Below are 27,469 nucleotides of genomic sequence, written 5' to 3'. Positions count from 1 at the left end.
TTGTGAGATGACTGTTTACACTGAGTGATGTTATGCGATAACATTCGAAGAAGCATGGCGATGGATGTTCAAAACATTAGCAGGTTTATTGATATTGCAGCCACTGCACTAGCCGCCATTATTTCATATCCAAGGTGACGTAGGCGTGTTACGTGATTGATAATGGAAAGGCAAGCCCCTTATATGTGAGACTGGCCACATATGAGAGATTTTTGGGAGGTGATAGTCCGTTATTTCAAAGAGGAATTGTTGATTTAAAACTTCCGGATGATCCGCATAACTTTCGATGAGCTATGTGATGCAATAACTCCTCTTGTGGCGCCTGCTGCATCATGCCCGAGGGAACCAGATCCTTTATCATGTAACCTATAAAAGCCTAAAAAAAGTGTTTCCATTGCAGTTTTGCAAAATATGGCTTCTTTTTAATCGTGCGAGGTTAAAAACCTTTTATGCGATAAATGGGACCTTTTTTCTAAATTTGACGTCTTTCCATCAGGTGTATTTTATATTTGCAGTTTGTGCAATTTGAGGTTACTGGAATCCGGCCTTGTGAGACAGACGGCTAGGAGATTTTAAAAGTAACTAGCAGCAGTTAGTAGCTAACTCATAGAAGATAAACAAAGGCCGTAAATGCCCGAAAATTTGGAAAACAGTGAGGTCACATTACCCCATTGTCACTGTTTATAAAGTGCTGTTGTGGCATATATGTCACACTACAGGCCAATAATATTGTTTTATGTCCTGCCTGTCATGCCTATATTGCTTCCGGGATGCCAGCATGCTGTCTAAAATCAAACACTGGGGCAGCATGATGCCGTTGCTGTTCTATTCTGTGCAAAAATGCAAAGATGGTGTAAAGACGGGACTTTGTAGCAGTTTTATAGTGGGATCTTTGTGTAAACACAAAGTGTTGAACAGTGTTGTGTGACCGTCCATCAGTTTGCCCTGTTGAAGGAGATTTGTTGAATTCTGCCAACAGCGATATCTCCAGCTGTATCGACACAACCACTGACGTGACTGATCAGCAAGCTAGCGAGAGTGTAGATGCCTTTAGACTTTATAGAGTATGTGACGTAGGCACGAACTAAATCTGAACACAAGCGGCCAGCTGACGATTAGGGACAGAAGCAGGTGTTGATGGGGACGTGTCTTCGCTGTCCACTTGTTTTGGATCACTAAACACGTTAATACCGGGTGTAAACAGGCTCTCTGATCTGTAGACATTTACGTTCTGTGTGTGGAGCTTTAACAGATGGAAGCCAGGTTTGCGAGTTGTGAATCTGGTGTAGCATGATCTTTGAATTGTGTTAACCCTTTGAAACCTGGATTGACATCACTTTTCTTGTGCTGCCTTCTGACATCTTCACAAGTACTTAAACTACTTAAACCACGAGCAAATATTGGTTTGCTTTCTTTTGAAAACATGCGAAAAGAGGCTATGAGTGCCTTCCCAAAATTGCATGAAATCAGTAGATTTGGAAATCTATTATTTAAAAAAAAAAGGAACATATGTCCATAAACTCAATGTATAATTATATGTTTAAAGTTTTTTTTCCTAAATGATTATTATTATTTTAAAGATCTTTTTAGGTAATTTCCTTGTTTTCTGTTGATTTTACTCAATGTTCTTTGTTGTTTTTTCTAATTTTCAGGGGATATTCTTACACTTTCAAAGGGTTAATACTCAAAAGAGCAGCTCCATCAGACTGAATAACGTCCGATAAATGTACAATTCAGCTGAAACGACCACTGACTCTCTCCTGCTGTTACTTCATTCATAGAGAGGTAAAGTCCTTCACTTCTAGGGCCTCATTTCAAAAAATAGTCATGGTAGTCGGCAAAAGACAAATAATTTTTTGATCCTGTTTGAATTGTGCCATGAATTACACATATGAAGTTTGTCCATTTAAAAGATAGATACATAGAAAGTTGCAGTGTGTCGTAGTTTGTTTGTTAGCATCATTAAGTTTAGTACTCAGTGATTTCTTGTCTTGCAAAATTTATATCACAGACACAGACAAGGGTGTTTGTTCTTCAAAATTGAGGGAAAATATCATGAAAGAGTTGAAAATCACTATAAATCTGGCAATGTCGAGAGCGGCAGCTATGCTTCTTGAGTGCATCCCGGAACGAAAAACACAGGCACTGAAGCTTCAGCGAAAAAAAAAGTTTATGATGTCACTTGCACGATTTTTGGGGGTGTAATCTTTCTAAATATGTATTTTCACAATTTTATATTTCCAACAGTTTTCTTGACTTACTAAATTATCGTTTAAATTGACAAACATCACATTGGCACTATTTAAATGGGATCAAGAAATGATTTGTTTCCCGCTATTTAATACTGCACATATATTTTTTCCCAAAATAAAGTGTGGTTGATGGTTGAAGAAGAGGGACTTTACCTCTCAATATGCGTTTAAATTCTTTGTTTTGTTGATGTTTTTATCTGTGGGACATAGTTTTTTTTCCTCTATGGGAAATAAATCAAAAGATTAGAAAGCAAGAACTGAAAGGTTTCCCAGGAAATAATAGCATGCTGAAAATACTGATTGTAGATCAAAGTTTTGAGAAAACACGAAATATTGAAAGCCAGTCGGTGTTTAGTCTCTTGTCACTATGAATCATTTGGAAAGGTCTTTTAATCTCGTCTGTGCTAATTCTGCTGCCACTGATTTTTTAATTTTAATCTAGTGGTCTCTTTGATTTATGATGAATGTACTGCCACGTTTGTCACATTATGTCAAATGCCGAAAATATTTTTGCACTTTTCTCTCTTTTTGTTTATCAGTGTTCAATGTTGTGTATGATGCAGTGTCACATGATTTTGTTCTCAGGTAATGATCCCTACAATTAATAATTACCGTTCACTACTTTAAGGTTAAGGGACAGTTAGAGCTATTTATCTATCTAGATTGTTTAGGTGCGAGTTGCTGATTTTTGGAGATATTGGCTGCAGAGATTTCTGCACCTAAAAAATCCAGATTGATACACAGCACTACAGGTAAGAGAAAAAAATGTTTTTGATTTTGGGGTTTCCCTTTAAGCATTACTATACACAGATTATTATTCCTTAATTATTCAATGCAGTATTTTAATGGCTAGTCACACAAATAGATTGCACCTAAAACTTTGAATAATGATCTGTGTTTGGACCTGGTAAATAATATCTTGCAACAGATATTTTTGAGATTGAGTGTATTTGCAGAATATCGTTATATAGTGTAAATTTTTTTTAAAAAATTGGTGACTAGCCGTGTACCTCAACACTGAACACATGACTTTGCCTTTAGCTCGTTCCAGCAATCATTTGCACAGACATGCAGCAGATGTTTTATTGGATTTGTTTGCTTTTTTATCCTTCATTTTAAATAAACTCCACTAACTCAAACAGTGAGAATTTGACAGTGACTTTTGAGTTTGTTGTTGACAGTGAACAGATGTGATGAAGCTTGTACAAAGTCAGTGAATGACAGGAATTTCCAAAGACTAAAAGGTAAGTATATTTAACATTTCAGACATTACATTTTCAAAAAGTTCACGTTCTCTTCCCCACTTGAATGGCTTTGAAATGGCACAATTTGGGCTTTTGTCTCTCTGTCACGTGTTTTCACAGGTTATAGGACTGGAGAGAAAGTGCAAAACATAAAGGTCGTTTCTCAGCGTCGGGGGAGGAAATGCTGACTCTGACTGACACACAGAGGAATAACAAAGATTAATCTCTCATTCTCTCATTTCTAATGTAAGAACTTCAGTGCGCATTATCACATATCACATATTAGAAAAACTGTGGCTGCCATCTGCTGGCTGTTCAATGCATCATAAGTGATTTGAATGCTGAGAAAACAAAATATAACTTCTTATGCACATAGGATTTGTAAAAGTGAACATAAAATCAAAAAATATTCATTTATAAATACTAATATGGAATTTAATAGGAATCTTGTAGTGCAGAAATGGGTCAAGCAGTTCATTTTTTCTACTTCCATTTCTGCTTGTGTTTTTAATTTGGCAAAACAAGCCTTTTCTCCCCTGCTTTAGTATCACAGTATTTGTAGTGCTGTTTGGTTTGGAGGGAAATGACTAGAAAACTATCAGGTGTTGCTGGTCTGCAGTGGCCCGACTATCCTCTCCTGGTTGTGTTTGCGGAAAAAAGCTTTCCCAAACTCGTAAGTGCTGATCATGATGGCGCAGGCCGGGGCCACTTTGATGACCCTTGGGAGGAAACCTGGCAGAGAGACAACAGATAAGGGGAGAGATCACATGCCATGTATACTGATATAATGATTCACAGGATGTGACAAAATGTATCTACCTGCAAACAGTCCAGTGAAACCGTGCTGCGCCACAATCCTGCTCATCACAGTGAAGGTGGAGGACGAGACCTGATACGACACTGATGAGACAAAGACATCGAATGACCGATTCACTCCATCCAAAAACTGAACACAACAGATGTAGTTTTGATAATGCACAAAAGCTTTCTCTGCCTGGACATTCCCAAATTATCCATTCATCAACACCACCTGTCATGTTCCAAATGTGTTTAACTGAACTGGTTTAAAGCTGTGGTGAGCAGTTTGATTGAGTAGTCGTAGTAAGCAGTTATGACAGTTTATTAAACTAACTACAGCTTTACTGTAGAAAAAAAACACAGTTTCATGCTGTCTGACAGTATATATATATATATGTATATAAATATGTGTATATGTGTCAGCTAGTTGAAGCTCCTGATTGAGGCTATTAAATGTTTACACTGAGTGACTTTGGAAAGTTTGGTATCTACTGAACAAGAAAACTGTGGCAATGTCTGGCTGCAAAATCTCTACAATCTTTCCTTCTGAAACGGCACAACCTCGGGTGAAACACACAGCTGGTTGGAAATCCACTGATGTACGTTTGTAATCTTTTTTTTTGCAATCATTTCCTAGTTATTATAGAAATGAAGAATAATGTCATAATTACAATTCCTTGCTTGTAGCTCTCCCAGCTCCACCTGCCTTCTCGTTTTGACGACATCAAAAGGTAACGTTACAATGGCCGCAAACTGAAAGTAATGGAAATATGTGTTAATAACTGGATCACAGTTAACTTATGCATTTTTTTTGTAAAGTTCTGTTTCTACAGGTTGAAAAGCTGAATGCGGAGTAGTTTCAGAGGAGACAAGAGGCAGATGAACTTACAGAGCCAGACAACGCTCCAGATATGAAGGTAATAGCAAACGTAGGTTCTCTCAGGTTGTTCCATTCACACAGCAGGCTCTTGCCCCTCTCATAGTTGTACCAGTACATGGCGGAGAAGGGCACGTCTCGGAAGAGTGTGGGCCCCAAACCTCGCCACAGAGACAGCCAGCCCTCTGTCTGCACTGCAGAGCGGATGATGGTTGTCAGCTCCCTGTACGACTGTTTCCGAGACTGCATCTTTGTACGGATCAGCTCCAGAGGGCTGATCACTGACGCTGAACCCACTGACACACACAGAGAAAACAGAGACGCAAAAGTTAAAAATTCATACCACCCAAGAGAAAAAAACTATCAAAAAACACCATTTAACGATTAAATTTTGAGCATTTTAATTAAAAAAGGTGGTGGATCTCTTTATGAATTATTATTAATTTGAAGTCACCTTCATCAACTGTGCTTTTTTTAAACTCTGTTTTTAATAACTGCTCGCAGAATGTTATTAAAAACAGAGTCGAGCCAAGTCAGGGTCAAAACGTGTTCAAAATTAAATCTAGTGTACAATAAAATTACAGACACTCAGGGCTGTAGGGCAGGAAGTATGGGTGGTTGCCCTTCACGATTAATCTAGAAATTAAACCACCAGCATTATTAAAACACTGCAATAAATTAATCATGCTGAAAGGAACTCTAATGAATCAAAAGATTCATTTTCACCAAATAGATTCAGACAACTTTATTGATCCCACCAGGGGGCAATTTGTATAAACAGCTTGCTGTGCACACATGCTATATCATACAGTAACATATGGACACATTAATAGATTAGTGATAAAAAAAATATGCCAAGAAGAACAAGAAGTTCTGTGGAATAAAGAAATCTATAAATAGAGAAAAGCTAAGTTTAATCATCAAAAAAAGTGGCCGCCCTGTGTAACAGCGCTGGCATCAGTTCTGTTGGCGTGATAGCAGCTGGCTCACCTCTAGCGATAGCTCCTGCTAGAAGAGGAGCCTCCTGAGCGCGGTTTCCCATCCGGGCCCTCAGCGCTGCACACAGCTGGTCGTAGCACGTGAAGTAGATCACTGTCGCTGGGACTGCCATGACTCTGGAGATAACACATACAGAAAACATCCATACATCATGCTGCCATCAAGATTATTCCAAGCAGGGAAAGTGTCAACCACAAATACAACACCAACAAATTAATGAACATTTATTAAAGAAAATTCCAGTAAGACATCACTTAACATAAATCTTTGGTAATCAGCCCTTGAGAAAACCTGAGGTGGTTTGCCACTAATTGGTGTATCTTCAAAGGAAAGCACCCTTAATGAGTGCATCAGCTACGGGCTAAACGACTGTCGACCAACCACATTTGCTCAATAACTCACACTAAGAGGAGTGCAGGCAGGATGAAGTGCAACAGGGGAATAAAACAGAAGACTTCACACTCACAGGGTTGGAGGTAGACCGCTCCATAATGATTTTATTCCTTCATTGCGGACTATCTTGACGAAAGCATCCTGCAGAGACGCAGAGTGTCAGCGTTTGGCAGTCAGGACAAACAAGCTAGAGCACATGTCTGACAAACTCTAAACCTTTATATTTTATTTCAGGAGAGAGTGAATTGTGACATGTTATTGGTGAAATGGTTACCAGTGTGCCATTGAAGTGACCAGGGGCTTTGTACCAGGCCTTGGAGTTGCCGTTTTCACACACACATAAGTGATCCATGAGTCCGTTGCAGTAGACAAAGCATTTTCCTAAAGGGTTATTGCAAAAAAAAACCCCAAACAAACCAAAAGAAACTGTTAACATTTTCCTTAATGGGATATTGGTAAAATGAACAATTAATCTTTGTTTAAAACAAAACAAACCCAACAAAAATCCAACAACTTTGCTTTTACAAAACAAAACCAAATGCGTTTTTTCCTAAATCAAAGCTCACAGCGACATATTACATTTGCTATGACAGCACTGCAAAGCCTATCCATAAATCAATTAAATTTAACATTTTTTATTTAATTCTTAACAACGGATTAATCTATCACTGATTAATCATTATCATCACTAATGTTTGCTGTACTGAACATAATATTAAGACAACAGAGCTGATATTCTTTTTACCTTTGGGGAAGGGATTCTTCTGCGCTTGCAGTCTGATCTTCACAACATCCAAAGGTGTAACTAAAACATAAAAAATAAAAGGAGAATTCAACATATAAGCGTCCATGTGTTAAACTGGGTGCATTGCAGACATGTTGCCAAATGTGATGTCTTTGTGTGCAAACTGTAGATCTGAATCTTTCACCATATCCATGTTCACTTACTGTTTATCTTCTGGGTTAGATTTTCCAAAAACAGTTTACAAATGCAGTAATCTTTTGTTTGTTTGTTTCCTCTCAGGTCTAAGATTTTGGAGCTGCTAATCAGCATTTGAACACATCTCTTAGACTATATAATTCCTTTTGACAACCAGCTTCATTAACACCACAAAAATAACCGAGATTTGGGTTTCAAGTGTTTTTAAGTAGACTGAAAACAATTGATGTGTTATTAGAAACTGTAACAGTAATGTTGCATTACACGAGCCAAAACAAGTAAAAAAACAACAGTTCTTCAAAGGAGATAACACATGGCAGATGATTAGTCTCTCACCAAATAAAGATGTGAGGATGGCTCCGGAGCAGGACGCTGCCATCTGCTGGACTGGAGTGATGCCATTAGAGGCTGAAGGACTTTGACCACTCATACTGTCTACTAAAAGAACAAATATACAGTTTGACATTAAACACAATTTAGTCTGTTTGTTACTTATCATGAACTTCTTTTGCTAAAGAGCTATTTTGCATTCATATGAAAATGTTGACTTAGTTAGTCAGTGGTGGAATAAATATTCAGATCTTCCATTCAAAAGTAGCAATACCACAGTGGAAGAATACTCTTTAACATGTAAAAGTATTAGCATAAAGTTTTCTAGTCATTACATAAAATACTATATGAATTATTATTATTGCTGCATTAAAGGTCTGTTCTTTATTTATTCAAGAAATGGGGTGGCTAGGAAGTAACATTTTTTTGTTGTCGTTGTTGTCTGACCCTTCCTGAAGCTTCAAATATTTTCCCTTGAGCCTTTTTGAGTGACTGGGGAAATGTGTTACTAAATTTTAAAAATGTATCCTTTGATGTTTGATAGTTTAACATTGAAGACAAAATTTCTCACTCTTGTTCTGTCTGCTGGTTTGTTAGTGCAAACATTTTATTTTCTGCAACACTTTAAATGAGATGCAGATAATATCGGTATTTTAAAATCAGATTTTGTTTTGTTCATACAGTTAGTCTGGATATGATCAATGGTATAATTTTGGTAATTTTTAAGAAAACGTGTGCCTCAAAAAATACAGCCATTTATAGCTGTCTTCCAAAAATAAAAAAACAACAATAAAAACAAAACAAAACCCCAAAACAACTATAAGTCACTCCCCAGTGCTCAAAAATGTATTTGACATGCCTTCCCCTTTTGGCACCACCTCCTCCCTTCTCATAAGTAACGAACAGTCCCTAATCCCTAATGTGTCATCACATCACATATCGTAGCTATTCAAGGTAGAGCTAATTTTAATTAATTTCTTAATCTATAATAATACATTATAATGCACTGGTTAATTATATTTAGTATCAATAATAAGAACCTGAATGTATCTTAAATTGTTGGATAAATGAATGAAGTAAAAAGTGCGGTGTTAACCTCTCAGAGGTAAGACAGTATAAATACAAGGAAGCATAAAACTGTAATACTCAAATAAAGTAGAAGTATGTCAGAATTGTTCTTAGGTACAGTACTTGAGTAAATGTACTTAGTTACCTTCCACCACTGTGATTATTCTGTTATTACAATATAACTCCAGGTGTTGTAACATTACATACTCGTGGATGTTATATGTCCATCGGCTAACCCGAGTTAGCTGTTTACTTTAGCTGACTTCTTACCTGCTAAAGCGGCTCGGCATCAACAAAGTCTTCCGTGAACACACACATATCCCCCTCGGGTTTTGTAGTTTCTCGGCAGTTACTACTATTGTCCTACAGGCTCTAACATAAGCGGACAGCTTCAACACGTGTGTATGTTCAGGGGATGTAACCTTAGCTAGCTTAGTTTACACAACAACTACATGATGACATTTCCTACGTAATATGAATTTCAGCAGAGCACATTCGTGACATTTTCAAAAATGACGTTACATTAAATGCAAATGAGGGATATAAAAATAATTACAAATATAGCGTATAAAAAGTTTTTGTAAAATAGCGACTTTCTTATATACATTTTTTATGTTTTTTTTTAACAGCAATGTGGAAACATCACATTCCAACACAAAAGGAGCGTTTACTTATTTGTGGTGTTGCCAGAATTGAAGAATTTCCGTAAAACTCCACAACTTTTCATTTTCTCAAAGTTACGTAAAGAGCGATAGTAACGGCCATTAAAGACAGTTTGGTTACTTTTATTGATTATTATTGTTATTATAAAAATGCTGCGAGTATATATATTTGTGGGAACCTTTAAACCAAACGTGACAGTGATTACGTGACCGGAAAGTGTCAAACATGGCAACGTAGACTTCCTCCTCCATTGGATTTAAAGCGGGAAAGGAGGACGCTCTGTGGAGCAGCGGTATGAAAACTTTACTAAAGCTGTCCAGACAGCTGTAAAAACCTCAAAATAACGGATATTTTATAGCAAAAAGCGCGCTAGCACAGCTCGTTTGTCGCTTATAAATGTTAGCTTACGAAATAATGTAAGCTGAGCAAAGCAGCTAACCGACAAAGCTGTCTGTCCGCCGAGGAAACACCGACGGTGAGCGCATTTAAACGTTACCGTCAGTTAACTTTAAATATCAGGGGACCGTTACCACTAACGTCAGGCCACTGCTCACGTTTTACTATTCAGACCATTTTGCCTAATTTTATTTGTAAATAATCCTTGTTTTGTTTACTCACAGGGGGTAAACAATGGCTTCCTGTGTCATGTTGTCTTAACACAGGAAGGCGATAACAATATTTATCTTCAATGAAAGAGAATAAAATGAAGCCGAAACGCACCCAAAGGCATACAGGACCCAGCTGGCAAGGTAATGTTATGGTTGTTTTTCTCATAAATAGCGGCGTTTTCATTGTTTAACAGTTTTTTGTTTTCCAACGAGTGGCATACTGTTTTTGCTTCATCTTCCACATTTCAATAACAATAATTTAATCGACGTCCACCTCTATAGTCAGTATTGTTTGGGGACACTATTATTTTAAGAAATGAAGCAGCAAAATCTAGGGATTGACCCATATTTTTATTTAACGAGACTGATATTTAGAACCGATATGGATTTACAATAAGCTGAAGATCTTTCAGTCAATATTTAGAATTTGTAATGTCACAAATTCCAACACAAATCTTTGTTTAAATGCCTTTAGTAAATGTTTTATCAAAACTGAAACTATCAACATCACATGTAGCAAGTTCCAGCAACTTTTCTTTCTTTTTTTTTTTTTTTAAATAAAGTCAAGTGAAAATTTAAATAGAAAAGGAATAAATAAAAATGGTTCTTTGGGGTTTACAAAGTAAAAGTTCCCTCCATGCTGACACTTTCCTTGCACTTTATAATGAATTTTATATCTTTAATAATAATATAAACTGGAAAAACAGCAATTTAAGTTAGTGTTGCTACAGAAATTAATTGCGTATTGGGAGAGGCCTATTAGATATAATTTTTAAAAAAGTTTTCTAGCTCCCCTTAAAATCAAGAAGCCCTTGCAAAACCCCAGGAAGCTTTGCCTCCAGGTTGGGAAGTAGTGTTCAAGTTAAATTTGAAATGCAGTGTAAATCTGATTCAACAGTTATTACCATCACTGACTTATGCAGTGTCTGTTTATCAAATAAGCATGCTAAAACTAAATAGCAATGCTGCTTTTATTCAAGATATTTGAGCACCAGCTATCTTCACTTAAAGTCTGTCTTTAGTTAAAATAATGCCCAGTCAAGTCAAGTTCAACAGTTATTACACAATTCAATGAGAGGATGAAGTAACGTAGTACTTTGTTATTTTAAAGTTCCCGAGTTTGACCAGAAGCCAATAAACCACTTAACAATGATCAAAAACAAGCTGCTCATTGTATTTCTGAATCTGTAAACACTAAATGTTTGATATTTGACCAGATGAATGAATCAGCTCATGATCAGTTAATAAAATTAGTGGTTTCATTTGTGAATGATCGCTAGGTTGAGTCATGTGACCAATTATTCAAGCTCTTCAGCTAAGATGTGCCAGCAGATTTGTCAATCTCTGTCTCACATCCTTTGATTTTACTTCTACTCTTTTTAGGGAAAAGTGTCAGTGCTGGTGACAAGGCAACGCTAACCCAGTCAAAGCCAACACGTGTGTCTTCTCCTGCTCAAGTCAAACCTTTTGCTGGGAAGGTGTTTTACCTGGATCTGCCTTCAAACCGATTAGCAGAGACGTTGGAGAGTGACATCAAAGACCTGGGAGGGGTGAGACAAAAACACATTTTATCTGTCTTTTTATTTTGGCTGTCAGAAAGGTTCAAATCTTTGTTGTTTCTCACATGTCAGCTTGAGATCCGTGAGTGAGTCAGCTAGATAAATTACAGTCGTTCATCAACAACACACAACATATTGTCTTCCTCTGAGCCCTATAGATGTTCTCAGGCCTCATCCACACCCAGCTCTCTCCTTGACATTTGATATAGACTGATTTTTTTGTTTATAAAATCACTGTTTTTTTAAATGGAGTCTGGCGTTTTTCAGGGCTGTTTCTGGTTAAGCAAAATGGATCTTAATCTTTAACAAAAATAATCTGTCTAAGGTCCTTTCCATGAATTGTCTGGCACTTATAAAAATAATAATCTGAACATGTAAGTGGCAAAAATAAATTATTAAAAAATTGTCGCCCCTTATAGTCACATAGACAAAAAAAGAGGATGGGAAATAGGGTAAAGCTTGAAAAATTCCAAAATGAGGTTTTGGTCCTTGACTGTTTCCAGTACTTTGTGAAATAGAGACATTTCAGTTAGTTCCAAAATTTTGATATGGATGACAACCCATGTAGGACTCCGTTAAAATACTCTGTGTATTGCAGTTTTTTGATCTTAAATCTTTTTCAAAAACTGTATCCCGTGTTTGGCTTGTTTGTCTCTCAGACTGTTGAAAAGTTCTTCAGCAAGGAAATAAAGTATCTGGTATCCAACAAGAGGGAGGCCAGATATGTGCAGTGCCTGAGACAGGACTCTCCTGTGCCCAGCCCGGACTCTGGACCGAGTTCACCTCACCCTCTGTCAAACCAGCACCGACCGAGCAGCCACGGGGACAACGTCAAAAGCAGGTCTCAAGGCCAGATGGACACAGTGAGTCGACTTTCATTGTTTATTTGACCATATCGCAGATATGTTTTTTGATCTGTCTCACCTCTTATCTGTGCCATTATTTTCCAGATCCTTTTTTCTGGTAATAATGTCATAGATTTTAATTTCTATTATTTTTCTTTTTTGTTTTGTAGTTTGTTCCAAGTCGAGGGAAGTCTTTGGTGGAGAGAGTGGTGAAAGAGCAGGTTTGTTAAGAAGACACTAATGAGTTTAGTGAGAAACTAACAACCTCGTTTCATTCCTGTGCTCAAACACATCTGTTTGTTTTCAGGAGAGGGTTAAAATGAACAAGATCCTGTCAAATGCTCTGGATTGGGGTGTGAAAATCCTCTACATAGATGGTATGTTGAGGAGGTTATATCACTTTTTTTTTTTTTTTACATAACCGTAACCATTTATATTATTTAAATGTGTAATAACCAATAATGATTTAGTCTGGTTGTTTTTCTTTTACTGCACTTTCAGATATAATAGCATATGTACAGAAGAAGAAAAAGATTGTCGGCAGCCAGTGTCCTGCTGCCGCTGCTGTCAAAACAAGTGTAAGTTCACCAGTTCAGATTCTTAAGTGCGTTCTTTAGTTTAACATCCGAAAATGTTGTCTTTAATGGCTTTTTCTGTCATTCTTTATAGGTCAAGCCTGAGTCAGCAGCAAAGCAAGGCTTTCAGAAATGCAAAGGTAAATGTAATATATTTTAGTTTTTAGACAGAAAGGTAAATGTAATGTATTTAGTTTTTAGGCAGAAATGTTTTTTTCTCCATATTTTGCTAATGCTGCATATTACTGTTTTATTGTATGTAGAATAGGTGTCAAATATTCTGTTTGTAATGCTTCGTATGTTTATCTCTCATGCATTTTTGTGTGTTTTTCCTAATGTTGCACACTGCTGTTTTATTGTGTGTACAGCCATTTACGGTATGCTTTGTGATATGGGTCTTTTTTAAATGTTTGTAAATACATGCTCAGATTTAAATTGACTGTGTTTTAGGGGGAAGGATCAGTAAACCGTTCGTCAAGGTGGAGGATTCAAGCAGGTAAGAGACAGCAGAAGACCTCAACATGCTGTTTTTGAGTTGTTTACATGTATCGACTATAAAAAGTTTCTTTTCTCCTTCTCAGACACTACCGTCCAATCTACCTCACTATGTCATACATGCCTGAGTTCAACCTGAAGACGGTTCCTCCCTGTACTCCCTTCTGTGTGGACGACAAGCTGCCTACAGGGAACAAACAGCCGGGACACAGGTATGTTTCGTCTCTGCTTTGCTTTTAGCTAAATTAAAATGTGGACAGCAAAGTGTGTCATGTTTTTAGAAAGACCACACTTATAAAACTATTATATTTTTACCACTGTCTGTAAGTACCAAATCCCACCTAAAATTCCCCTGAAGGAGCTTCAAAGTTAGTTCAGTAACTAACTTTCGCAACAGCTCCTTTTTATATTCATTAGTGATCTTTGTCTTTAACAGTACTGTTGTTTGTTGTTCTGTTCTGTTAATGATATCCTTAATTAATTGCATTGCCTTGTTATTTATTTGTGTTGTGTTGTGAAGCCAAGGACAAATTCTTAACAGTGTAGAAAATAAATTAACAAGTAAACACATATTTCCCACAAAAGAAGTTTGTTTTTCACAAAGTACTGCACCGTGTTTGCTCACCTTTACGCTTTCATCAAAAGTTGAGTCTTTCAAACCTTTTGGGATCATGAAAAGAATTTAGACTTTTGTTTGTTTGAAAAGTGCTCGTCCGCCCAATTTGAGTTTGGAGCAACGGATCGAGACTTAATGGGAATTTATCAAAATGCGGAAATCCAAACTGTTTTCATCTTAGTTTGGTTTTATTTATGCAACCTCTGGGAACAGAGGTGCGAAAGCCTCAGCCAGTGAAGAGCGAGCACACGGCCGGAAGAAGAACAGAGACAAGAAACGAGGTGGCTACTGCGAATGCTGCATGATCAAATATGAGAATATCACAATGGTAAGTTATCTAGCAAAACCTCAAACTGTATATTGATACATGTCGTGTAGTCTTTTGTTCAGTAGTTACATTTTAAATAGACTGATAAACATCGATTTATATTGTCAACATTTTTTTTAATTGAAAAACAAAATAGGAGAAACACCAAGTTTATCTGTAATTTCTATCCATCTACTTTTTTGTGTGTAGTTGGTTTTGCTATAGAGGAAATTGTGTGCAAAGTAGTCACCACTACAGAGCTGTAATTATGTTTGTTTTTGCTTAGCATCTGAAGAGTGAACGTCACAAAGCTTTCTCCAAAAGTGATGAATACCTGGTGGTGGACAGACTGGTTTCAACTCTGCACTGCAACCTTGTCCACATCAAAACTCAAGTTAAAAGGTGATTAAAAAAAAAAAAATTTAAAAATGTTTTTTTCCATCAACATTAAATGTTAACATAAAGAGAAATGCGTGCAAATGTTAATAAAAATGTGTTTCTTGCATATCAAGATCTGTAATCTTTCTGTTCTTCTCATATCATCCTTTCTTTGTTTCCTGTCAGACCAAAGTGCAGCGTTTCTTCTATTCTCGTTGCTCCTGGACCGTGTGGGAAAAGTGAGCTAAGGCACAAGGGAGATCTCTTTACAACAGAGATTATTAAAGAAGAGCAACACCGGACTGGTGATGAACACGAGGGATCTTATTCAGGACACACTTTAAAAACCAGATCAGTTACCGGTTCTGCTCCTCTGAAAGACAGAGAGGGGGAGAGGTGGAGCTGTTACACTTACTCAGATAGATCCAAGCACAAATCTGTTGCACGTAAACGACCGTGCAGACAGAATTCTTTAACTTCTTGCTCTCAAAAAGCTGAGGCTCAAATTCATCAGCCCATCATGGAAACAGCCCCCTCTAGAGGTGATTGTCTTCCCTCTGTTCCCTCCAGACTCACTCAGATCAACAAGGAGGACCAAACAATGACGCAGGACATGAACGAACAGAATGAAGCTTCCTCAAAAAACCTCAGTGTCATAACAAATCAACAAGAGGAGTTAAATAACAAACAGGATGCCTCTGTGTTTGAGGCTGTCGAGGAAGAACACAAACTGCCTGACAAAATGACTGATAACAAGCTCTTGGAAAAGGAAGTGAACCCTCCTTCACAAAATGTCTCTCCGTTCCGGAAAATACAGAGGAGGGTGAGAGTTTATAAACACAAAAGGCGGAAAGTGGACTCACGAGTTGAACCTGTAAAGCAAAGTGATGTTCCTCACAACTCCATGCAGAAACTTTGGGAGATTTTTCAGTCGAGTGATGACATGGACGTGGAGTTTCTGGGCTTTGAGGACTAGAAAGCAACAAATTAACTGAAGGGATAAACTGGACTATCAATGAATTTTTCAACGTTTGAATCATACTGCTCTCTGTGCCATGAACTATACAAGCCACTGAATCTTTCTTGTCTGCAGAAGCATCAGTTTAAAGGGATAGGTCATTTTTTTTTAATGTTGGGTTGTTAGGGATACTTATCCATAATCAATGAGTTTGTTTACATGGACACGAATAATCTGTTTATGATCGGATTTTCGGAGTATCCTGTTTATGTGTTGGAGCATATAAACACCATATACCGTTCATGAGAAACCTGAATGTGCAAACTGGAGTACTCTGAAAGAAATCAGGATGTACATGGGGAATAAGAATAGCATGATTTTTCTTGCTCATGTAAATAACGTATCTGAATACGATCATAACCGAGATGAGTTGCAATGTGGATAAGCAGTCTGGGGTCTGACTTGGAAGCTAAACAATTTGGGACAGAAGCAAAAGGAATTTTAGCCACCTAAAAACAAAAGTATACGCTATATTGAATATATTTCTCATAGCTTTCAGTTTCCATCAGACAGCCCACTCCGACACGAAGCCATTAACAGCTTCAGTTCACCATCTATGCTCTTTTCAAAGTCACCAGACTCTATTGACAAAGACAGGATTTCAGTCTTAGTTAGTTTGGGGTGTTGTGTGACTTTGGTAAATCCCAACTAACCCTTTTAAATGCATTTTAAGTCCTACAATAACACAAACAAAATACCTGTTTGAGGCAGCAGCAGACCAGCAGCTCGTGTGTTCAGCGATGTTAAATCACTGCATTTCTCAATGGAGTTTGGCTTTCAAGAGAGGGATAAAACAGCCACAGTTTCCCATGGAAAAAGGACTGATGGCAAGGTAAAGAAATGAAAATATTCTGATTAGAGCATGCACTTAAACTGATATTGATTTTTTTTTCTTTTTTTAGGGGGCTAAAATATGTTTTGTTTCTGCCCCTGACCACAGACTCCTGCCGCTTCTCCAAACTGGGGCATGCTGAAAGACATCTACTACAGGTAATACACTGACTATGGATAAATAAATCATACAATCCGACTTGAAGAAATCAGAACTATCCCTTTAAAGATGACAGCATGATCTGCAGTGGCGGAAAAATGCATAATTTTTCCCCTTTTATTTTGTTTCATATCAGATGAAAGGCAGCTTCACATCATCATACAAGATAAAATGTAAATGGCATCTACAACTCTCTTTACTGTGGCTTTAAAATGACATTTTGCACATTTTCTTGTACTGCATAATTGGTTGAAATACATGTATTTGTCTTTGACAGTTCTGTGGTGAGAGTTTCAAAGTGGACTGGAAACTGAATAAATGTGGTTTAAACTATAAAATCCCAATGACAAAATGCGTCTTAAATGTTCAAAATTTAGTGACATGTTTATCGAGTTGAAGCCCTTCACACGCAATCCACATCTCAGTCAAATTAAGAATCTCTCTATAACTCATCTGGTCTAATCTAAATCTCCTTTGTGATGGGGGGTATGTATTTAGTAAGGTAAAATTATAATAGCTAATTGCATTTACCTGGATTCAATTATCAGTCTACTTTGTAAGTAAAAAAAAATAGCTTTTCATAATATTATTTACATTCATCGTAGACTGATATTGTATCCAGTATTTACGACATGATCTGACTCATTCTTCGGTTTTAGACAGATGGTTTGAGAATTGTTCTGCAACTGTTGTAATAGGAATGAATACAAAAACCATGTTTGGCCTCTGAATATTAATACAGTCATTCATACATAGTAATTTTACATGGAAAAATGTCTTCTAGACGCCATAAACTGCAATAAAATGCCACCTGAAGATGACACTTACCTGCAGAAGAAATTCTTTTTTTTTTTAAGTTTTGAAACCTTTTTATGCCATTTGAAGATCTGTAAAACAACTGTGCAAATTAGTCCTCACAGAAGTGTTTATTTTCAAAGTTTACAGTCTCTGCATGCTGTTGTTTTCACTCAATACCGTTCAGGAAAAAGGAGCATCTTGAAAAAACTGCGGCTTTAGTCATCAATATTTTACACCGTAATCTGGAGAAAGATTGAATCTTCCCAGAACACGGGGAACTGATTGTATCTAAAATACATATGGTTGCATATGTATTTTAATGTGAATGACCTGCAGGATGGATGTTTTGTACTTGACATTATATGTGACATTTTAGGATTCCTCCTAAGTGCACTTTTTATGACCCTGACTTCATGTGATTTTTTTTTCTGATGCATTAGCTCGGCTTCTGCTTTTTTCCCTGCATTTCGTGCATTAGCATAGTGCCCTTGTTCTCCCTCACTGCTCTTAGATGGATGCACTGGGTCGAACGGGAGTCTCTGTGCCACCGGCATTAAGAAATAGACCTGAGCAACAGTGTGTTCTGAGGTACAAGCACAGTTGCACATAAACTGCCAAAGGCAACGCTGAATGCAGGCATTATCGTCATTATTTTCTCCTGTCAGACAGATTATAACCTGCTGCCACTGTGCTTTTATGATCACAGTGCACAAACTGTTCCTGCCTTGTACTTTTGAATACGACGCATTAAGAGCCCATCCATTATCTGTTCTCACTTAGCAGGAGCTGGAGTCTACACACCCTCTAACTCACACAGACAACCACTCACTCCAATGTTCACACCTTCAGTACAAATGTAAAATCTAAAATACTTGTCTTTAAATGACAATATGTTTTTTTCTGCTGCGAGGAGTCTCTCAATCTAAACAATAACAAAAGACAGAGCAATGCTGTCATTGCAGTCAGTTTTTCCCAGTTAGCATTCCTTCTGTGTCCATTATTCAGGAGATTTTTACCATGAGCCGAATCATCCACAGAGGTTTCTTCCTCTCTAAAACAAACACGTCAAAATTAAGTGTTTTTTCAGTGCTGTTTGGCACGGCAGGGGCTACAGCCAAGCTGCTGGTAACATTTGCTCAGCTTGTTTCTCTGATAACTTAAGATCCAGATGTGTGATGACTACAATCCTTCATCCCGTTAAGACATATAGCTTAAAAACATCAAGGATCTAAAAAGTGCATCATGAAAATGTGGCTTAAAACTTAATACAAAGTCTATTTATGACAGCCTCTGGTGGGCAACACAAGGATATGACACCAAGTGTTGGAGATATCAGCTGTATATATATATATATATATGTAGAGAGAGAGAGATTATTATTTGATGTCACACCTTTGACATGAAAGGGGGAATGAGAGGGGATGACATGCAACAAAGGGCCACAGGTTTGAACCTGTGGTCGCTGTGGCAAGGACGCAGCCTCAGTACATGGGGCGCCCAGAAGCTCACCTGGGCCCCTCACCATGTTTCTTTTCCTAAATTTAAACTTTGTAACTTTACAGCAATTATGCAACTGTAAGATTAGGATGCAACGTCATTCGTGGGGCACTCGTTCGTAGGATATTATATGATACGTTCCACGAGCCCTAGCCTCTCATCCATGAGTATTGCACACTTTCTTTTGCGTGGTGATATGGTTGGCTGGTGTAGTGACTTAGTGCTTGAAGTATAGCCTATATGAAACTGCTCACAGTGAGGTCTGTGGATTATCTTGAGTCATGATTTCTGGAAAGAACTGTGGAGTTTTTCCAATTTTTATTTTTAAAATTTCATTTTATTTTATTTATGTATTTGTGCGTAGAGGGTCACAAGTGCCATTTTGTTCTATTATGTTTAGGAGAGGACAGACACCTCTGCAGCCTATATCTCTGCAACTCACACCAAAACAATATAGATCTGTAAATAGTACTACAGGTAAGAGGAAAAATGTGGACTTTTCATTTTGAGGTGAACTATCCCTTTAAGCATATTACATAAACACCAATATAGTGTTAAAGTGACATAATTGATTTTGTTGATGCTGCCATGTGTTTAAAGCCTTTGTGTACCCCTGTAAAAATATCATTCAGGCATTTGGCATGCCACCATGGTTTTTTTTAAACATGGAAAATATAAATTAAGAAATAAATCTTATATTGTTGCAGCCTTAATAGGTCAATTATAAAACATCCAAAAAAACCCCAACAAAAAACAATATTACACATGAGTTCATTCATATTCCCATCATTGTAACTTGGCTTTCGAAGCTCTGGCAGATGATGGAGTGACTCATGATAATAAAAACAGGAAGATTTGGGCAGGAATGGCGCTCCTGCAGCAGTTGAACATGGAGGAGAGTGGAGGAGGCGGGCGTTGATATGATCCCAGTAGGTGAAGGCTGGTCCGGGCCCTCAGCTGCTTTTCTCCATCCCGTCTCCACTCCTCGCTCATATTTATGCATTAGCCGTTTCTGCAGTGAGCCGCTGGATATTGATGTGTTTTAAGGAGGTGTCCCCAGTCCTCCCCTCCCTCAATCTCTCTCTCTCTCTCTCTCCCTCCCCCTCCCTCACTCTCTCTCTCCTCCGCGCCTCCTCCGTGCTGCTGATCCGCGGGGTCTCGGTGCGCTCAGACGCGCTCGGCGTTCAGACTCATCAGGACCCCGATGGCCCCCAACCAGAGGTACTGCGCTAACCAGACGACCAGCGTCAAGCTCCCCTAGCGAAGGCAGGACCCCGTGAGCCTGCTCCTGGAATACCGCATTGTTTTATAATTTCCAACAAGAGAGAGGAAGGTGATGATGATGCGCCCGCGATGGTGGATTTCCCTTTTGTGCGTCTGTGGATTGATGCACGTCGGTCACCAGAGCAGCCCTAATGCCCAAAATGGTAACTGATGCTATTTGCGATATTACATAAATTATTATCACGCAAACAAAGCGTTAAATCGCCATTAATGTGCCTGTTATTGTTTTTTTTTTGTTTGTTTTTTTTTGCATCATGGCTTTGGCTACTTCATGGTCTCCATGTAAAATATGCATGTAGCCTGTAGCTGTTATCAAAGGAAATAATCGACATTTCAGATGGCGGTGTTTTTGTGATATCTCTGCATCACTTCCCGAAAGCACGGAGTACGACAGGCGGGTGCTGATGTTTTCCTCTCTGTGCAGGAGACGCCTTGTCGAGCTTGAAGGCTCTTCGTGATGCGGGCAGGTTTGCTGGGAAGGAGGACACGGTGCCTCTCCGCCTGCTCTACAGCAGACACAACCACAGTCAGATCACACAGGATGAGCTCAGCACCAGGGTGAAAGCCAGCGCCGGCTCCACGCAGGTACACGGTGTTTTCTGTCGGGATGGATGGATGGAGAGAGAGAGGGAGAGAGGAGTGTCTACACGGATGTGGCTCTCAGCTTCCTGCGTGTTTATGTTTGCATTGGTTCATCCCCTCCTCTGTCCTTGTCCTCGGAGGGGAAATTAATAATTAGTTAATTACAAGCAAAGCAGAAGAAGCTTGAAACATTTAGGCAGGAACAGGCCGCGCTAATTAGACTGTCTGCAGGTGCTATATGGGTCATCATTGCCTCCATATGCAAACAGCACACCACTCTGTCTTTAATCTGATATAAAATATTCAGCTCAGTGATACCTCTTCAATTGTTACTGTCCACGCTGCACATTTACTTTAGGAAATCAGCTGTAGTCATCTGGCCAACCGGGATAATTAATCATTTAGTGATAACTTGCATCTTGCATGTCCAGCTGGGTTGCTGCCTCACCACCACCGGCTCATGTCACATTAAGCAGCATTTTTCACTGTAGTCATAAATGAAAGTGACCAGAGTTTAACTGTAAGAGCTCGATTGATACATCAGAGTGGACCATATAATCAACAGATTTCAGCTTATGACAAATATATTGGGAACATAGGTGTAGATGTGGGGGGTGGGGGACACAGGAGACACGTCCCTCTCAATATTCACAACATGTGCTTTTGTCACAAACAATAAAACATGAAAGTAGCATATAAAGTACATGTCCATTTAAAATGATGCAGGAAAGGCAAAAATTGGTGCATTAAAAATTACCAGAATGCAGGAAATTAAGTGTTTGATGCTCAATATTTCCTTGGAGATGACCCCCAAACTCCCCCTTTCCTCCTCCAGTGTTCATACAAATTCTGCACCCGTAATTGGTAATATTGTGTAGCTCATATGATGGCCGATATAGAAGTTGTAGTAGATAAAAACCAAAATTACAGTATTATAGGCTTATTTAGAAACAGTGTGCTATTACTGTGAACTACAAAGAGACACAACCCTAACCCTAACCCTAACCCCCCTAACCCAAGACACACTAAGAAAAACAAAACATCTACAAAGTGAAGCAAATTACCTATAGAGACACAAAATAACAAAAAGGTGTGTAACAATGACAAAAAGATACAAAACAGGGCTAAACTATTAAAAGTGTGTGTTTTGTTTCTATGTATAGGTGGTGGGGCCTTTTACATGTCTTGCCCAGGGCCCCATTGTCTCATTATCTGCCCATGGGTATTGCATAGTCTGTCCACCAGAGAGCACTGACGTTAAAGTTTAATCAACTGTTAAAAATCCCACTTTGGTACATGGTATATCATTAATATCACACAATGTTATCAGTGTTGTCCTCAAAAACCCAGCATCTTTTGGGTTGCACTGGCTCATCATTTACTGTGATGATCTGTTGGAAATTTGTCCAAAAGAGAGGATTTCATTACATTCTGATTAATTTTCTAACAAATGTTTTGAACTGGGCCATAAAGCTGAGAAATACTGTAAAGCATATATTTGGATCTAACTCCTCTGTAATCATCAACACTTTGCTGACAGTTCAGCCAGGAGCCAATCAGTCACGGTTTGTCAAAATATAATTTGTAGTTTAAATCAGCAAAAAACTGGAAAGGAACTTAAACAGGTATCAACTGTCTGAACTACCAATACACACAAGACATAAAAAAAATGGCAAAGATATTTATTTGGTTTGGTATTTTATTGGTTTCTTGTTACTAATTGCAGTTAGATTTGTTTTGTAATTTAATCATGTAACTGGTTACTCCCAAACACTGCTGCTGTGTGTCAAGTGTGCATGAGAGCTACACGAAACACAGAAACATGAATGGCCTTATCTAGAGCCAGTGTTTGGTTTGTCCAGTCTGGTCACTGTAGAAACAACATGGCACTTTAAAATGCCAAACTCTGCAGACGAGGACCTGCTCCCCATGTAGATATAGTTAGTTATTATTTCTGTGTCATGCCATTTCTGGTCCATCCCACATGGGATTACAAGACACCATCACAATTCAAAGCATGTGGTGTCGTCCAGTTTTACAGATATCAGCAAAAAAGAAAAAGTAGGTACATGAAATAAATTAAGTTACAATATCACCAATATTTGTGCAAAAAATGACTTGTATAGCGAAAAATAAATTTTACAGTTTTTTTTTATACAAATCTACAGTTTATGTTGATAAAGAGCTTGTTTTATCATCTCCCCTGCTTTCTCCAGATAATGAGCTAATCTAAATATTTCATACGTAAACAACCTCGGTGATCTTTGTGTATCATTCATATGTACTAAATCAGTATTGGTTTTTATGTTAATACACAAAAATCTGTGCAGCTCCACATAAAAAGGGCAGTGGAAAACAAATATGAAATGTACAAATATAAATACAAACGGCTTGTTGTAAGGTAACAAAAACACAACTCTTCTTATTTTTAGGTGATTAGAAACTAAAGAAAATCAAGTTATAAAAGATGATATACCATTTCTGCCAATATAGCCCCCTAAATCCGATACACTGGACGTTACACGGATACATATGTTTATAGTTATTGAACATTATTTTGTTCTGCAAACAGTTTTCGCAACAAGCAAAACACTGTAGGCTTGTAGACAAAGTAGGCATGTGTAAAACTGCAGAAAATGTGGACATGACCACCCACTGAAATCCACCATGTAACAAAATTATGCATAAAGCTGCTGGTGATTATTTAAACCCGACGGGCACAACAACATTTTTCGACAAGGAAGCCTACTGGAACCATTTGGGCTCATCTGTAATAGCCGATACAATGCAGTAATAATCATAATCACTGTAACTGTGTTCACTGACTCAGTTCAGTGAAGCAGCGTGTCTGCTGGGTTCATTTCAAGAGATGAGTCAATTAGCATTGTGCAAACCTGTCATGCGTTTTTAATTTGTGCGGCTTAGGTTTGTGTAGGCTAGCCTATTGAGGGCTGGTAGAGTGGAGAGGGCTACAGATGGTAGCAGGCAGGGAGGTGTTAACCCTTTGTCTTTCTCACACCTCAGATGGGTAAACAAGCTAACAGGAACCATCTGCCATCAGATATAATTTTAATGTTTTCCCTTTGAAGAATGACATTAATGTCCATCACAGGTTTGTCGTCTTGAACTGGAGATTAAAGCAAGGAGACTAATTTCATATCATGCTTAAAACTTAATATTTTAATTAGTCATTTACCTTCTCTGGAGCCACTAAACCCCTCAAAACCTGCGTAAATTGGCTCGATTTCTCACAAAAACAAGGGAAGAAGGCAATGAACAACTAGAGAAGAAACTACCCCAAAATTAGTAAGAAATTAGTAAAAAGTACAAAACAATTTAATGAAAATTACTAAAAACAAAACAAACAAAAAATGAGTAAGAAAGTAAGTCAAAAACAAAAACAAAGAAACAAAAAAATACAAAAATAACAAACAAAAAACAAGGTAAATAAGACATGGAAAAAATGCTTAGAAATTATTATAATTCACAATTTTAAAGATGTAATTATGATGATTATAACTATAGTTTTTCTCTAGATTTTTACTTAGACATTTTTTCCTTGCTTAAATTTGTTTTTATATTTAAATTTACTCATTCCTTCCAATTTGTTGAACTTTTTTTTTTTAATCAAATTAGTAAGTAACTAAGTAAGGGAAATTATCTTTTTTTCCCTTCTTTGTGAAAGAAATAGTAGCATTTTGCTCAAGGTTTAAAAGTTTAAATACTTGTGAAAGGCGTCTGAATGCAGCACAAAAAAGTGATGTTGCTCCAGTCTAATTCATGGGTTTACAGCTCAGGAGATGTTTATTTTACTCATAAAAGAAAAAGTATTGAATCAGCTCATGCTTAATAAAATAATAGGCAATCAGTAACAGTCTTAAAGTTCTTATGAGGCTATAAAATATACATTGCAAGAGAGGAATAGATCCAGGATAGGAGGAGGGGGAAACAGATGCATCTTTGATTTGATTTCTGATGTTCTGAGTCTCTTATTCTCCAGAGAGTTAGATCTGCGCCGCAATCGGCCGTGATGTCACAAAGTTTGATCACTTATTTGGCTGTTTTTAGATCAGCAGCCTAAAAACAAATCTGTCAAATACTTCTGACACAAAGGAAGTTATTTATAGACTTCTTTTGCATTGCCTATTTTCAGTCTCAGACACAAACAGCTTCGTCGCTGAATGGTGGAGTTCAACAAAGTGCGCGTGTTGTTTTGGTGGAAAATACACAAGGTGGACTCAGTTCGTGTTGTACGTTTGCCTTCCTGCCTCTCTGTCTGTGTGCAGTGCATTGACAGCACTTACAGTCATACTTGGATGGTCGTGAGTGGAAAGTCCGTCCCGCTGTAACTCAGAAATCAATGTAAGAAGAGTCAGTGGTGGCCTAAGAATATTGGCCCGGCTCAGTCAAGCTGGGATGTGCTTTCATTAAACACAATTACTGGTACCTCCTCCCATCACGGATCCAATCTGCCAGATTAGATTTCATCACAAGTGTGCCATGGAAAGGGATTGCCCTTTGTACATGCACACAGCACCCTCTTACTGGCTCATATATGCATTGACCACGCGCAGACACACGCCCACAAACAATAGAGTCTGTGGTCAATGGGGACCCCACAGGCTAAGGTCGTGCTTGGGTGAGCACAGGGGGAACCTCCTCAAATGGAAACAAAAACCCTTCCTCCCCTCGTTGTCATGCGGTGTCCGGTCTGTAATGACAGTAGCCTGGGGGAGGGTGAGCTGTGCTTCAGCTGAGCTCTGGGACTCCCCTGGACCTGCACAGGAATGATTGTAAGGGAGTTTCATTGACCCAGGGTGTGTTATGAAGCCTGCACCATATGTGACCAGAGCTGGAAATGAATCAGACCCTCCTCCAACCAAATCAATCACACATGCAGTCAGAGAAAAGTGTGCATTTCTACGTTTGTGTATATTGCTGCCATTAGAAAATATGGTTCAGTGTGGGTTTAGTAATGTCATGAGTCCTTGGCTTTGTGAAACTGTTAAAAACCTTGTCTGGTAAACATAAAAAGTAATCGTCATTTAGTTAAAATAATATGTGCATGCTTACTTAACCCTTTAAAACATAAGCAATTGGCTTAATTTCATTTAAAAACATTCGAAGAAGGCAATGTGCCACTTAACAAGAAATTGGCCCAAAAATTACCAAGAAAGTAGTGAGAAGCTGCAAGAAAATTAACCCCAAATAAGTTCAAAAAACAAGTAAAAACCAAGAACAGACAAGAAAAGAACCTTAAGAAATTGTGAAGAATTAAAAAAAATGGCATTTTTTTCTGTAGTATAGTCAGAAATATATAATCATAAAAATTATATGTAGTTTTCTCTGATTTATTTTCCCTTTATTTTGGATAAATTCGAATAATCTCCCCACGGCTAATTTCCAAGTCATTTTCTTGTCACCCTTTATTGATTTTTTTTTTTTTTCAGTTTTGCAGACACTTCTTACCAAGTTGCTCATTGCCTTTTCCTCATGTTTTTAAAAAGTCAAACCAATTTTCTTAGGTTTCTTAGGTTTAAATACTTGTGAAAGGAGTCTGATTGAAGCACAAAAAAACGGATGTCACTCCAGGTTCCAAAAGGTTAAGTGTGTATGTGTGTGCATGCGTGGTTATTGCATAAACTGCATTTCTGATTTGAAGCACTGAAGTGTTGCATGAGATTACGTAAGAAGAAATTAACATTCAGAAGACAGACCTTGATGGCTCAATGAAAACTCTTATTCGTACTGCTGATGCTGAAAAATACAATGCAGCCATCCATCAATGTAGATGAGAATTGATCTCTGCATATGATAAGGAACTGAATCATGAATATGATAATGGCTACCTTTAGTAATAGTGAATAACCTGTCTTCTCTCCTTTTTTTTTTTTTTTTAGGTGAATCATGTGGCCCAAGCAAGCTTTCAAGTCGACGCTTTTGGCAGAAAATTCATTTTGGATGTGGAACTAAATCAGTGAGTTTTACGTTATTAAATCTGTCTGTCTGGCTATCTGTATGTTTGGATAGCTAACAGCTATCTGAGTACCTGTCTGGATATTTATCTTTCTGTGTGTGTCTGTAGTTCCTGATCTTTGTCCTTAAGGCTCCTTTCTGATTTTTATTTTATTCATACAGTTTAGGATTACAGTGCATATTTGCAGACATTTCTGTAAATGTGGTAGTTCAGCCAGCTTGGCTAATTTTCAACTGTAGTCCTTGGTCAGGTGTTATGACAGCTACAAAAAAACACATAAAATACATTAAAACAGGAACAACAATATCTCCTGCTTTGTTTTTACATTTAAATCATTAGTAAATAAATGAATTAGCATTTTAATAATCACATAAC

The 27,469-nt window shown here is 37.8% G+C and overlaps 3 protein-coding genes across 3 annotated transcripts in view; 2 read left to right on the top strand and 1 right to left on the bottom strand.

Moving 5' to 3' along the window:
- Positions 1-1,921: 1,921 nt before the first annotated feature.
- slc25a40 (solute carrier family 25 member 40) lies at positions 1,922-9,355 on the bottom strand. Its single transcript, XM_042490902.1, has 10 exons — positions 9,172-9,355; positions 7,840-7,941; positions 7,309-7,368; positions 6,838-6,944; positions 6,637-6,704; positions 6,162-6,286; positions 5,184-5,467; positions 4,966-5,047; positions 4,316-4,396; positions 1,922-4,228 (listed from the first exon to the last, which is right to left on the bottom strand). Exons 2-10 carry the CDS (start codon positions 7,931-7,933, stop codon positions 4,095-4,097), a joined length of 1,035 nt encoding a protein of 344 aa, XP_042346836.1. The 5' UTR covers positions 7,934-7,941; positions 9,172-9,355; the 3' UTR covers positions 1,922-4,094.
- A 480-nt stretch (positions 9,356-9,835) lies between these two features.
- dbf4 (DBF4 zinc finger) lies at positions 9,836-16,663 on the top strand. Its single transcript, XM_042490265.1, has 13 exons — positions 9,836-10,039; positions 10,185-10,313; positions 11,556-11,722; positions 12,391-12,594; positions 12,747-12,797; positions 12,884-12,953; positions 13,078-13,154; positions 13,246-13,291; positions 13,602-13,647; positions 13,733-13,858; positions 14,476-14,590; positions 14,856-14,971; positions 15,134-16,663. Exons 2-13 carry the CDS (start codon positions 10,253-10,255, stop codon positions 15,921-15,923), a joined length of 1,869 nt encoding a protein of 622 aa, XP_042346199.1. The 5' UTR covers positions 9,836-10,039; positions 10,185-10,252; the 3' UTR covers positions 15,924-16,663.
- Positions 16,664-20,395: 3,732 nt separating this feature from the next.
- adam22 (ADAM metallopeptidase domain 22) overlaps positions 20,396-27,469 on the top strand; it is an 82,831-nt gene continuing 75,757 nt past the window's right edge. Inside the window, exons 1-3 of the mRNA XM_042490324.1 lie at positions 20,396-20,678; positions 20,960-21,120; positions 27,018-27,094. Of these exons, the coding sequence (XP_042346258.1) occupies positions 20,588-20,678; positions 20,960-21,120; positions 27,018-27,094 (329 nt within the window). The 5' untranslated portion in view covers positions 20,396-20,587. The remainder of the gene's footprint in view (positions 20,679-20,959; positions 21,121-27,017; positions 27,095-27,469) is intronic.

This window comes from Plectropomus leopardus, chromosome 7, assembly GCF_008729295.1.
Source record: "Plectropomus leopardus isolate mb chromosome 7, YSFRI_Pleo_2.0, whole genome shotgun sequence".
NCBI classification, from domain to species: domain Eukaryota; kingdom Metazoa; phylum Chordata; class Actinopteri; order Perciformes; family Serranidae; genus Plectropomus; species Plectropomus leopardus.
The sequence above is the reverse complement of the archived record's forward strand: the minus strand, read 5'-3'. Positions and strand labels throughout refer to the sequence as shown.